The sequence below is a fragment of the Scyliorhinus torazame genome, chromosome 11, assembly GCF_047496885.1.
Source record: "Scyliorhinus torazame isolate Kashiwa2021f chromosome 11, sScyTor2.1, whole genome shotgun sequence".
NCBI classification, from domain to species: Eukaryota; Metazoa; Chordata; class Chondrichthyes; order Carcharhiniformes; family Scyliorhinidae; genus Scyliorhinus; species Scyliorhinus torazame.
The window spans coordinates 243,481,039-243,494,378 of record NC_092717.1 but is presented as its reverse complement, the minus strand read 5'-3'; the positions used below and the strand labels follow the sequence as shown (position 1 = coordinate 243,494,378).

At 47.7% G+C, this 13,340-nt stretch overlaps 1 protein-coding gene across 1 annotated transcript in view; it reads left to right on the top strand.

Annotated features, from left to right (window-relative positions):
- Window positions 1–13,340, top strand: part of LOC140385886 (proteasome subunit alpha type-7) — a 32,306-nt gene that overhangs the window by 13,001 nt on the left and 5,965 nt on the right. The window contains exon 3 of the mRNA XM_072468501.1: window positions 1,793–1,917. Coding sequence (XP_072324602.1) covers window positions 1,793–1,917 — 125 coding nt within the window. The remainder of the gene's footprint in view (window positions 1–1,792; window positions 1,918–13,340) is intronic.

The following is a 13,340-nucleotide window of genomic DNA, read 5'->3' as shown; positions in this document are numbered from 1 at the left end:
ACAGTGAAAAGTATTGTTTCTCAAGGCCCTGCTGTTCAATATGGTCATTACTAACCTAGCTTGACTCTGTTTTGCCACTCTCTATTCCCCATATTCTTTGATTCCCCTTTAAGTTGTTTCTTGCTTGTTTTGGATTGTTTTCCCTGGGCCTCTTGTCACCCACCCCACCACCCAAAAATAAAAAACAGGGCCCCAGTGCTGGGCCTTGGAATGCTGCGATCTGAATCGCCCGTCCCCCAAATCCATTCACAGATCCTATGGCAGCCAGGAGACACAGTGGTGTAGTGGCTGTAAATGGAAGTCGGTGTTTGATGGGCAATGCGAAGGTTAGGATGCGCAATCAGTGGGGCAGCTTTTCCTTTCCTTGATTTTTCTCCAAATTTAGCTGATTTGTTTCATTCCAGTCTTTTTCTCACTATTTCTCTTCCTGCTTCCCGCCCCCCCACACCCCTGCCCTCCATTCCCCAGCCCAATTCAAACCTGGGGAAAACGCTATCGTGTTAAATGGGCAAAAGAAAAAGTGCCGCTTGTTATGAAATGATTAGTTACAGCGCCCGAGCACCAAGTGCCACAGTGAACCAGTCAGCAGCTCCCTGGCACCCGTGTGAACTTGTTTTACACTGCTAAATACAGTGTGTGATCTGTTCAGGGCACTGCCAAGCTGAATCAAACTTTTCTCGTACACTTTTTATTGTCTCGACAGATGTAGTGAATGATTGTGATTATGGACCAGTCTGCTTTCCATCCTGTGCAAGTGCTCAGTCTCTTCAGGGTAAAAGAAGAGTTTTGGATTACGAATGTGCAATTTTCTTAATTTAAATAGTTCCTTTCTGCAGTCCCTTCCAGCCTGGTAACATTGTCTATGCTTACAATGGTGTTACTTGTGCAGATACGCAACAGTTAATTTCATACGCGATTAATATTACCGTTGCACTGTTATAGGTTTATATATGCAGACTATCTTTTCTATATTATCCAAAATACACAGTTTAAAAAAAATTATTGCAAGCAAGGTCACATTAAACAAAGCAGAGCATCTCTCAAATCTCACAACTGCAGCATGGAAATGTGGAACAGCTTTGAAGCAATATTTGTTGTATGATATGGAAGTTCACTAATAAGCCTATCTGAATTGTCTTGGTTTCATATTAAAAATCATAGAATTTACAGTGCAGAAGGAGGCCACTCGGCCCATCGAGTCTGCACCGGCCCATGGAAAGAGCACCCCACTCAAGCACACACCTCCACCCCATCCCCTGAACCCTGTAACCCCAATTAACCTTTTTTTTTTTTGCACACTAAGGACAATTTAGCATGGCCAATCCACCTAACCGGCACGTCTTTGGACTGTGGGAGGAAACCGGAGCACCCGGAGGAAACCCACGCAGACATGGGGAGAACGTGCAGATTCCGCACAGACAGCGAGCCAAGCCGGGAATCTAACCTGGGACCCTGGAGCTGTGCTACCGTGCTGCCCAAAGTAGACTTGTGAAATGCCGGTTTTCAAAACCTATTTACTTGATTAATTTGTGCGCTGTAACCCACTGAATTTAGAGACTTTAACTTTGGATTTTCTGGTTGTTTGGCCTGACTCTCTCAATTCTCCATTTGCTCATGTGATCAAATGTTTTTGATGGCAGTACCTTAGCCTGGGGTTCATGATCTAAAGTTCAATTTTGAATTCCCTCTGATGTGTGGAACCGTTGTTGCTCGTGAAGTCTCTGTGTATGAGCTGTCAAGTATCAATCTCTGCACAAGACGGATATTTGACTACTTCTGCTTTTAACTTCAGGTCTAACTGCCGATGCTAGAATAGTGATCAATCGAGCCCGGGTGGAATGTCAGAGTCATAAACTGACTGTGGAGGATCCAGTGACTGTCGAATACATAACACGTTTCATTGCGACTTTGAAGCAGGTAAACATGAATCAGCGACCTTCCATGCCTGCCAAAGACCTAAAACTCAATCGAATCTTGCAACAGGTCATGAATGTAGCTCTTGTGGGCAGCACGGTGGGGCAGTGGGTTAGCCCTGCAGCCTCACGGCGCCGAGGTCCCAGGTTCGATCTTGGCTTTGGGTCACTGTCCGTGTGGAGTTTGCACATTCTCCCCGTGTTTGCGTGGGTTTCGCCCCCACAACCCAAAAGATGTGCAGGCTAGGTGGATTGAACACGCTAAATTGCCCCTTAATTGGAAAAAATGAATTGGGTACTCTAAATTTATTTTAAAAAATGAATGCAGCTCTTAGTAACCCAACAAACCTGGTGTCTTCTACAGGTAAAAGCACTGGGGAAAATTCGAAAAGATTAAATAATCTTTTTAATCTTTTATTAGTTGAAAGGAATTCAGGACCGGCATGTTCCTGTGAGGAAGAAGGATAAATATGGCAATTTTCGGGAACCTTGGATGACGAGAGATATTGTAGGCCTCGTCAAAAAGAAAAAGGAGGCATTTGTCAGGGCTAAAAGGCTGGGAACAGACGAAGCCTGCGTGGAATATAAGGAAAGTAGGAAGGAACTTAAGCAAGGAGTCAGGAGGGCTAGAAGGGGTCACGAAAAGTCATTGGCAAATAGGGTTAAGGAAAATCCCAAGGCTTTTTACACGTACATAAAAAGCAAGAGGGGAGCCAGGGAAAGGGTTGGCCCACTGAAGGATAGGCAAGGGAATCTATGTGTGGAGCCAGAGGAAATGGGCGAGGTACTAAATGAATACTTTGCATCAGTATTCACCAAAGAGAAGAAATTGGTAGATGTTGAGTCTGGAGAAGGGTGTGTAGATAGCCTGGGTCACATTGAGATCGAAAAAGATGAGGTGTTGGGTGTCTTAAAAAATATTAAGGTAGATAAGTCCCCAGGGCCTGATGGGATCTACCCCAGAATACTGAAGGAGGCTGGAGAGGAAATTGCTGAGGCCTTGACAGAAATCTTTGGATCCTCGCTGTCTTCAGGGGATGTCCCGGAGGACTGGAGAATAGCCAATGTTGTTCCTCTGTTTAAGAAGGGTAGCAAGGATAATCCCGGGAACTACAGGCCGGTGAGCCTTACTTCAGTGGTAGGGAAATTACTGGAGAGAATTCTTCGAGACAGGATCTACTCCCATTTGGAAGCAAATGGACGTATTAGTGAGAGGTAGCACGGTTTTGTGAAGGGGAGGTCGTGTCTCACTAACTTGATAGAGTTTTTCGAGGAGGTCACTAAGATGATTGATGCAGGTAGGGCAGTGGATGTTGTCTATATGGACTTCAGTAAGGCCTTTGACAAGGTCCCTCATGGTAGACTAGTACAAAAGGTGAAGTCACACGGGATCAGGGGTGAGCTGGCAAGGTGGATACAGAACTGGCTAGGCCATAGAAGGCAGAGAGTAGCAATGGAAGGGTGCTTTTCTCATTGGAGGGCTGTGACCAGTGGTGTTCCACAGGGATCAGTGCTGGGACCTTTGCTCTTTGTAGTATATATAAATGATTTGGAGGAAAATGTAACTGGTCTGATTAGTAAGTTTGCAGACGACACAAAGGTTGGTGGAATTGCGGATAGCGATGAGGACTGTCGGAGGATACAGCAGGATTTAGATTGTTTGGAGACTTGGGCGGAGAGTTGGCAGATGGAGTTTAATCCGGACAAATGTGAGGTAATGCATTTTGGAAGGTCTAATGCAGGTAGGGTATATACAGTGAATGGTAGAACCCTCAAGAGTATTGAAAGTCAAAGAGATCTAGGAGTACAGGTCCACAGGTCATTGAAAGGGGCAACACAGGTGGAGAAGGTAGTCAAGAAGGCATACAGCATGCTTGCCTTCATTGGCCGGGGCATTGAGTATAAGAATTGGCAAGTCATGTTGCAGCTGTATAGAACCTTAGTTAGGCCACACTTGGAGTATAGTGTTCAATTCTGGTCGCCACACTACCAGAAGGATGTGGAGGGTTTAGAGAGGGTGCAGAAGAGTTTTACCAGAATGTTACCTGGTATGGAGGGCATTAGCTATGAGGAGCGGTTGAATAAACTCTGTTTGTTCTCACTGGAACGAAGGAGGTTGAGGGGAGACCTGATAGAGGTATACAAAATTATGAGGGGCATAGACAGAGTGGATAGTCAGAGGCTTTTCCCCAGGGTAGAGGGGCCAATTACTAGGGGGCATAGGTTTAAGGTGAGAGGGGCAAGGTTTAGAGTAGATGTACGAGGCAAGTTTTTTACGCAGAGGGTAGTGGGTGCCTGGAACTCGCTACCGGAGGAGATGGTGGAAGTTAAGGGGCATCTTGACAAATACATGAATAGGATGGGAATAGAGGGATACGGACCCAGGAAGTGTAGAAGATTGTAGTTTAGGCGGGCAGCATGGTCGGCACGGGCTTGGAGGGCCGAAGGGCCTGTTCCTGTGCTGTACATTTCTTTGTTTGTTCTTTGTTCTTTGTTATTAGTGTCACAAGTAGGCTTACATTAACAACACAATGAAGTTACTGTGAAAAGCCCCAGTGGCCAGATTCCGGCGCCTGTTCGGGTACGGAGGGAGAATTCAGAATGTCCAGTTCACCTAACAAGCACGTCTTTCGGGACTTATGGGAGGAAGCCGGAGCACCCGGAGGAAACCCACGGGAAGAACGTGCAGACTCCGCACGGACAGTGGGCCAAGCTGGGAATCGAACCCGCGTCCACAGTGCTACCATGCCGCCCAGAAAGCAACCAGAAAAATGTAGACCAATGGAAAGGAGTGAGCTCTAATTTTAGAGTCATTATGATGCGAGACGCGGCCACTCAGCCCATTGTGTCCTCGCCTGTTCTGTGTAGAACAGTCTGTCCGTCCCGTTTCCCCTGCAATTCAATGAATAAAATCTGGTATGAAAATCTAGCCTCAGTAATGGTGAGCGTTAAACTATCATTGACTGTTGTTCAAACCCACCGATCTACACTGTGTCCCTTAGGGAAAGGAATTCTGCCACCCTTACGCATAATAGCCCCAGGATCCTGCAAGTTAATTTCCTTCAAGTGCCCATTGTGTTTTCTCCTGAAACCACTGGCTCCACTTCGACCACCCTTAGAACAAAGAAAAGTACAGCACAGGAACAGGCCCTTCGGCCCTCCATATCTGCGCCGACCATGCTGCCCATCTAAACTAAAACCTTCTACACTTCCGGGCTCTGTATCCCTCTATTCCCATCCTATTCATGTATTTGTCAAGATGCCCCTTGAACGTCACTATCGTCCCAGCTTCCACCACCACCTCCGGCAGCGAGTTCCAGGCACCCACTACCCTCTGTGTAAAAAAACTTACCTCGTACATCTCCTCTAAACCTTGCCCCTCGCACCTTAAACCTATGCTCCCTAGTAATTGACCCCTCTACCCTGGGAAAAAGCCACTGGCTATCCACTCTGTCTATGCCCCTCATAATTTTGTAGACCTCCATCAGGTCGCCCCTCAACCTCCTTCGTTCCAGTGTGAACAAACCAAGTTTATTCAACCTCTCCTCATAGCTAATGCCCTCCATACCAGGCAACATCCTGGTAAATCTCTTCTGCACCCTCTTCAAAGCCTCCACATCCTTCTGGTAGTGTGGCGACCAGAATTGAACACTATACTCCAAGTGTGGCCTAACTAAGGTTCTATACAGCTGCAACATGACTTGCCAATTTTTATATTCAATGACCCGGCCAATGAAGGCAAACATGCCGTATGCCTTCTTGACTACCTTCTCCACCTGTGTTGCCCCTTTCAGTGACCTGTGGACCTGTACACCGAGATCTCTCTGACTGTCAATACTCTTGAGGGTTCTACCATTCACTGTATATTCCCCACCTGTATTAGACCTTCCAAAATGCATTACCTCACATTTGTCCGGATTAAATTCCATCTGCCATCTCTCCGCCCAAGTCTCCAAATGATCTAAATCCTGCTGTATCCTCCGACAGTCCTTATCGCTATCCGCAATTCCACTAACCTTTGTGTCGTCCGCAAACTTACTAATCAGACCCTTGGAGGCAGCAAGTTGCAGGTCATTATAACTCGCAGCGTTTAGAAAAAAAATTCTTCTCTCGCATTCCCCTGCATCTCTTGTCCAGAGCCTTACACCTGTGTCCTCTAGTGTTTGTAACATCAGCCAACGGGAACCGCTTTTCCCACTCTGCCCCATCTGAGCCTGTCATAATCGTGTCCACTTGCTGAGAAGAGGTCACGTCTCACCATTGGATTTCAATGAGAGAAATCAGTGGGGCTCGATAAACATGCAGTTTGGCAGGGAGGGGTGGGTGAAATTGCCTTCAGTAGGCGATTCCCCACCATCCACTTGGCAATCCCACAGAGGACTAATTTCATCCTGTACACTTCAAATGTTATGGAGGCTTTTGACACTGCAGTAAAGCATTGGTCAACAAATTGTAAGGCTTAGTTAGAGTGGGGTCTGATGGAAAATCACAGTGATTAGGTATAGTCAACACTGTTTTATGAAAGGGAAATAGTGTTGACAAACGTATCAATGGTCTTTTTTTATTTGAAGGTGTAGCAGCCGGGAAGGGAAAGGAAAACTGGTGAATGTAGAAGAGGAATGTATCATAAAATGCCACACAGGGGCTTGCCTTTTTTCATTTTTTGAATCTGGCCGTCGATGGCAAGCACATCCCTAATTGTCCTTTACCTGAGTGATTTGTCGGGCATTTCGTAGGGCAGTTCAGCTATATTGCTGTGAGTCTGATGTCACGTGTCGGTCAGACCAGGTAAGGGAGGATGAGAAACATACCAGCCATCATCGAATGGTGGTGCAGACTCAATGGGCTAAATGGCCGAACTCTGCTCCGATATCTTATGGTCTTATAATCGGTGACTTAGCTGACAGGACCGAGTTTAGTGTACCTAAGTTCACTGATGAAACAGCTAAACGGGAAAGTGCTCTGTAAGGTGGAGGTTGCAAAGGAATATCAACAGGCTAAGTCGTCGACCAAGAAGGTGGCAGATGGAGTTTAATGTGAGGAAACGTAAAATGATCCACTTTGGCATGACGAAGGGATGTTTAAAACACTTGTATTGTTGGTGTGCGGAGGGAATTACAGGGAGCTGGCATACAAATAGCAAACTATTAAGAAAGCAAATGGTGTGGTGGCGCAGTGGGTTAGCCCCGATGCCTCACGGCGCTGAGGTACCGGCTCTGGGTCACTGTCCGTGTGGAGTTTGCACATTCTCCCCGTGTTTGCGTGGGTTTCGCCCCCACAACCCAAAGATGTGCAAGCTTGGTGGATTGGCCACGCTAAATTGCCCCTTAATTAGAAAAAATTAATTGGGTACTCTAAATTTTTTTTTTAAAGCAAGCAAATGGTGTGTGAGCCTTTTGTAAATGGGTTGGAGTACAAGAAGCCTTGTTGCAACTCCACAGGGCTTTCTTAGTCATTCTTGAGGTACTGTCTACAGTTTTGGTTTCCTTAACTTCAGGAAAACATGCAGAATGCACGTACCAGCCTTTGAAGATGGCTTAAGTAAATTAGCCCTATATTCTCTGGAGGTTAGAAGAATCAGAGATGATCTGATTCATAGAATTTACAGTGCAGAAGGAGGCCATTCAGCCCATCGAGTCTGCACCGGCCCTTGGAAAGTGCATCCCACTTAAGCCCACATTTCCAACCTAACCCAGTAATCCCCACCTAATATACGCTCAGACGAGGAGGAGCGTAACAGACATCTACAGACGTTGAAAGATGCCCTCGTACGAACGGGATATGGCACTCGACTCATCGATCGACAGTTCCAACGCGCCACAGCGAAAAACCGCACCGACCTCCTCAGAAGACAAACATGGGACACAACCGACAGAATACCCTTCGTCGTCCAGTACTTCCCCGGAGCGGACAAACAACGTCATCTTCTTCACAGCCTTCAACACGTCATTGATGACGATGAACATCTCGCCAAGGTCATCCCCACACCCCCACTACTTGCCTTCAAACAACCGCGCAACCTCAAACGAACCATTGTTTGCAGCAAACTACCCAGTCTTCAGAACAGTGACCACGACCCCACACAACCCTGCCATGGCAATCTCTGCAAGACGTGCCAGATAATTGACAAGGATGCCACTATTACACGCGAGAACACCACCCACCAGGTACGTGGTACGTACTCGTGCGACTCGGCCAACGTTGTCTACCTCATACGCTGCAGGAAAGGATGTCCCGAAGCGTGGTACATTGGCGAGACCATGCAGACGCTGCGACAACGAATGAACGGACATCGCGCAACAATCACCAGGCAGGAATGTTCCCTTCCAGTCGGCCAACACTTCAGCAGTCAAGGGCATTCAGCCTCTGATCTCCGGGTAAGCGTTCTCCAAGGCGGCCTTCAGAACGCGCAACAACGCAGAATTGCCGAGCAGAAACTTATAGCCAAGTTCTGCACACATGAGTGCGGCCTCAACCGGGACCTGGGATTCATGTCACATTACATTCACCCCCCACCATCTGGCCTGCGAAATCCTAGCAACTGTCCTGGCTTGATGCAATTCACACCTCTTTAACCTGGGGTTACCCCATCTCTGGATCTGTAAAGATTTAATCACCTGCTAATGGTCGCATTCCAAGCATTGTTTGGCATCTTTGAATTTGTCTATATATGTGTTTCTGGAACAGACCTCTTCATGCACCTGAGGAAGGAGCAGCGCTCCGAAAGCTAGTGACATCGAAACAAACCTGTTGGACTTTAACCTGGTGTTGTAAGACTTTGTACCGTGCTCACCCCAGTCCAACGCCGGCATCTCCACATCATAATATTTTTTTGGGAGACTAAGGGCAATTTAGCATGCCCAATCCACGTAACCACATCTTTGGACTGTGGGAGGAAACCGAATCACCCAGAGGAAACCCACGCAGACACGGGGAGAACGTGCAGACTGCACAGGCAGTGACCCAAGCCGGGAATCGAACCTGGGAGCAGTGAAGCAACAGTGCTAACCATTGTGCTGCCCCAAAAATATATAGTAAGAAGTCTTACAACACCAGGTTAAAGTCCAACAGGTTTGTTTCAAACACTAGCTTTCGGAGCACTGCTCCTTCCTCAGGTGAATGGGTTGGAGTACAAGAATACACGGTACATACTCGTGCGATTCGGCCAAAGTTGTCTACCTCATTCGCTGCAGGAAAGGATGTCCCGAAGCCTGGTACATTGGCGAGACCATGCAGACGCTGCGACAACGAATGAACGGACATCGTGCGACAAACACCAGGCAGGAATATTCCCTTTCAGCCGGGGAACACTTCAGCAGTCAAGGGCATTCAGCCTCTGATCTCCGGGTAAGCGTTCTCCAAGGCTGCCTTCAGGACGCACAACAACGCAGAATCGCTGAGCAGAAACGTATAGCCAAGTTCCGCACACATGACTGGCCTCAACCGGGACCTGGGATTCATGTCGCATTACATTCATCCCCACCATCTGGCCTGCAAAATCCTACCAACTGTCCTGGCTTGACACAATTCACACCTCTTTAACCTGGGGTTACCTCATCTCTGGATCGGCAAACACTTAATTAACTGCAAATGCTCGCATTCTAAGCATTGTCTTGCATAAGAGCATAAGAACTAGGAACAGGAGTAGGCCATCTGGCCCCTCGAGCCTGCTCCGCCATTTAATGAGATCATGGCTGATCTTTGTGGACTCAGCTCCATTCTCTGGCCCGTACACCATATCCCCGAATCCCTTTATTCTTTAGAAAGGCATCTTTTTCTTAAAAACGTTTAAAGAAGGAGCCTCAACTGCTTCACTGGGCAAGGAATTCCAGAGATTCACAACCCTTTGGGTGAAGAAGTTCCTCCTACACTCCGTCCTTAATCTACCTCCCCTTATTTTGAGGCTATGCCCCCTAGTTCTGCTTTCCCCGACCAGTGGAAACAACCTGCCCGCATCTATCCTATCCCCTTCATAATTTTATACGTCTCAATAAGATCCCCCCGCATCCTTCTAAACTCCAATGAGTACAGTCCCAGTCTACATAACCTCTTGTCATAATCTAATCCCCTCAACTCTGGGATCAACCTAGTGAATCTCCTCCGCACTCCCTCCAGTGCCAATATGTCCTTTCTCAGGTAAGGAGACCAAAACTGAACACAATACTCCAGATGCGGCCTCACCAACACCTTTGAATTTGTCTATATATATATATATATATATATATATATATATGTATGTTTCTGGAACATACCTCTTCGTTTAAAAATAAAAAAAATTTCACCTGAGGAAGGAGAAGTGCTCCGAAAGCTAGTGTTTGAAACAAACCTGTTGGACTTTAACGTGGTGTTGTAAGACTTCTTACTGTGACCACGCCGGCATCTCCACATCAAAAATGTTTCATTCTTATCGGGCTTGGCAGGTTAGAAGTCAGAATCTGTTTCTGCCTGGCCAGGGATGCTCAGGATATGGGGTCGACCACTTGATGAAGATTAATCAAAATTCACTGCTGTGGGGTCATAAATCCTGGAACTCCCTCCCTAACAGCATTGTGGGTGGATCTACACATGAACTGCAGAGGTACAAGAAGGCAGCTCACCACCACCCTCTGATTGGCAATAAATGCTGGCCTAGCCAGCAATACCCACGTCCTGTAAAATAATAAAAGCATATTCACCCTGAAGGCCGTGAATATTTGGAATTTTCTGCCCCAGAGGGTTGTGTCCTCTCCATTGATGAGTATGTTTAATTTTGACAGCGTTTTAGGCATTAAGGGAACAAGAGTTTTAGTGGATAAAATGGTGGGAGATGAACTAATTATTGCTGTCTCTTGCTCCAACACTAAATGCCTTTTCAATTAGCCCATTTTCACAGAAGTTGAAACACAGATGCACTGGACTTCCGGTGACGGCGGGCGGGAGGCAGCCGCACATTGGAGGGCTCCCGTTCGGGAACGGCATTTTCGGGGAGTAACGCCCGGTCCTAGGGCCAGCGACGGCAGTAAAAGTCGGGAGACAGGGCAAGGAGAAGAAGGATGTCGAACAACACCAAAAAAACGGCCGGGAAAAAAGCGGCTGAAGAGTGGAAAGGTCACCGCGGGGTCAACAAAGAAAATGGAGGCTGGAGCACCAGGGGAGGCCGCACTGCTTACGGCTGAAGAAATAACTAAGGTGATGGCTGCGGAATTTGAAAAGCAGTTGGCGCAGATTGCGAAATGCATGGCGACAATGAGGAAGGAGATGAGAGAGGTTTTGAGTGTGCTGGTGGAGGAGGCGGTTTCCCCGGTGAGGACGGAGGTGGCGAGCGCAGTGGCGGAGGTGCGAGAGCAAGGGGAGGCGCTGAAGGAAGTGGAGGAGACGGTATTGCAGCACGGTGATCAACTTGCCTCGATGGGGAAAGAGATGCGGAAGGTGATGGACACGAACAAGAATCTGCGAGGAAAAATGGAACATCTGGAAAACAGATCCAGGCGACAGAATTTGAGGGTCGTGGGGCTGCCCGAAGGAGTTGAAGGACCGAAGCCGACTGAGTATTTTGCCGCGATGCTGGCAAAACTATTGGGGGAGGGGGAGGACCCCTCCCGATATGAACTGGACCGGGCTCATCGGTCGTGGAAGCCTGTACCAAAGGCGAGTGAGCCGCCAAGGGCAGTGACTCTGTGCTTCCGTAGGTACAGGGTGAAGGAGAAGATCCTGAGCTGGGCCAAGCAGAAGCGGGTGGTGCAGTGGGCTGGAGCTGGTATACGTGTATACCAGGACTTTACGGTGGAGCTGGCGAGGAGGCGGGCTGCCTTCAACCGGGTGAAGAGGGCACTGTACATTAGCAAGGTGCAGTGCAGCATTGTATATCCAGTGAAGCTGAGGGTGACTTATAAGCTACGGGACTTTTATTTTGGCATGGCGGAAGCAGCGGAGGAGTTTGCGAAAGCAGAAGGACTGGCAGAACTGACAAATTGAGGAATGGTCATGTGCCGATGTAACCTCATGACTGTATTTTCTTCTTTTTTTTTGTATCACTGCGCGCGGGTGTAGAGGCTAAAGGAGCCAATGTTGCATATATTTGGACAAGGGAAGGGACGGGACTTTCACTCAAAAGGAGGGCTCTTTGGGGTGTAGGTGGATATGCGGGGTTTGTGTGCTAAAAGGGGGTCTTTGGGCTTTCCTAGGGCCGGGCAAGGGGGAAAGGGACCCGGGCGGGGGCCTCCACGCTGGCCGGTTTCTGCCGGCCAGTGAACGGGAGTGAGGTGGGGGTTGAGGGGGGGCTGCGGCCATCGGAGCCTGGCAGAACAGGGTCCGAGTGGTATAGCCGGGGGGGGAAGGAACCGAGGTTGGGAGGAGGAGTTTTACAAGAGGCAGTGGACGGGAGGAGCTGGAGACCTGGTTGGGGGGGGGGGGGGGGCTGTGTAGATTAAGGGTGACTACGGGTAATCCCTGATTCCTTTTTGTCATTTGTTTATGTAAACATGCGGGTTGAGGTTTGGGGGTTGGTGGGTAGATGGGATCGTTGTTATGGGGATTGACATATCTTGTTGATTATTGTTTATTGTTGATTGGTGTAAATGTGGGTGAAAATGTGAAAAAGGAGGAGAATTTTTAAAAAAACACAGATGCATTTACTTGCCTGTCAAAAACCCATTAGGTTACCGGGTAGCTGCTTATACTAATAATCTTCATCATGAAATTAAAATCGCTTATTGTCACAAGTAGGCTTCAATGAAGTTACTGTGAAAAGCCCCTAGTCGCCACATTCCGGCGCCTGTTCGGGGAGGCTGGTACGGGAATTGAACTCTGCTGCTGGCCTGCCTTGGTCTGCTTTCAAAGCCAGCTCTTTAGCCCAGTGTGCTAAACCAGCCCCTAGTGGATTGGATTTGTTTATTGTCACGTGTACTGAGGTACAGTGAAAAGTATTGTTCTGCGTGCAGCTCAGACAGATCATTCATCCATGAAAAGAAGATACATAGGGTAAACATAAAATAGACAATGTAAATACATATACACAGGCATCGGGTGAAGCATACAGGAGTGTAGCACTACTCGGTAGAGACAATGTGAAGAGATCAGATCAGTCCGTAAGGAGTTTAGGAGTCTCACATCAGTGTGGGTGAGACTGTTTTTGAACCTGTTAGTGCGTGTTCTCAGACTTGTATCTCCTGCCTGTATGGAAGAAGTTGGAAGAGTGAGTAACATAAAAGAGAGAGGTTAGTGATAGTGTTAGAATTAAGTGTTAAGAGATTAGTACGGTTGTAGGAGATGTAAGAAGAGGATCTGTGCGAGAGACTTGCCACGCTCCAGCGGCATTTTGTCAGCTAGGCTTACATTAATACTGCAATGAGGTTACTGTGAAAATCCCCTAGCTGCCACACTCTGTTCGGGTACACAGAGGGAGAATTCAGAATGTCCAAATTGCCTAACTGCACATCTTTCAGGATT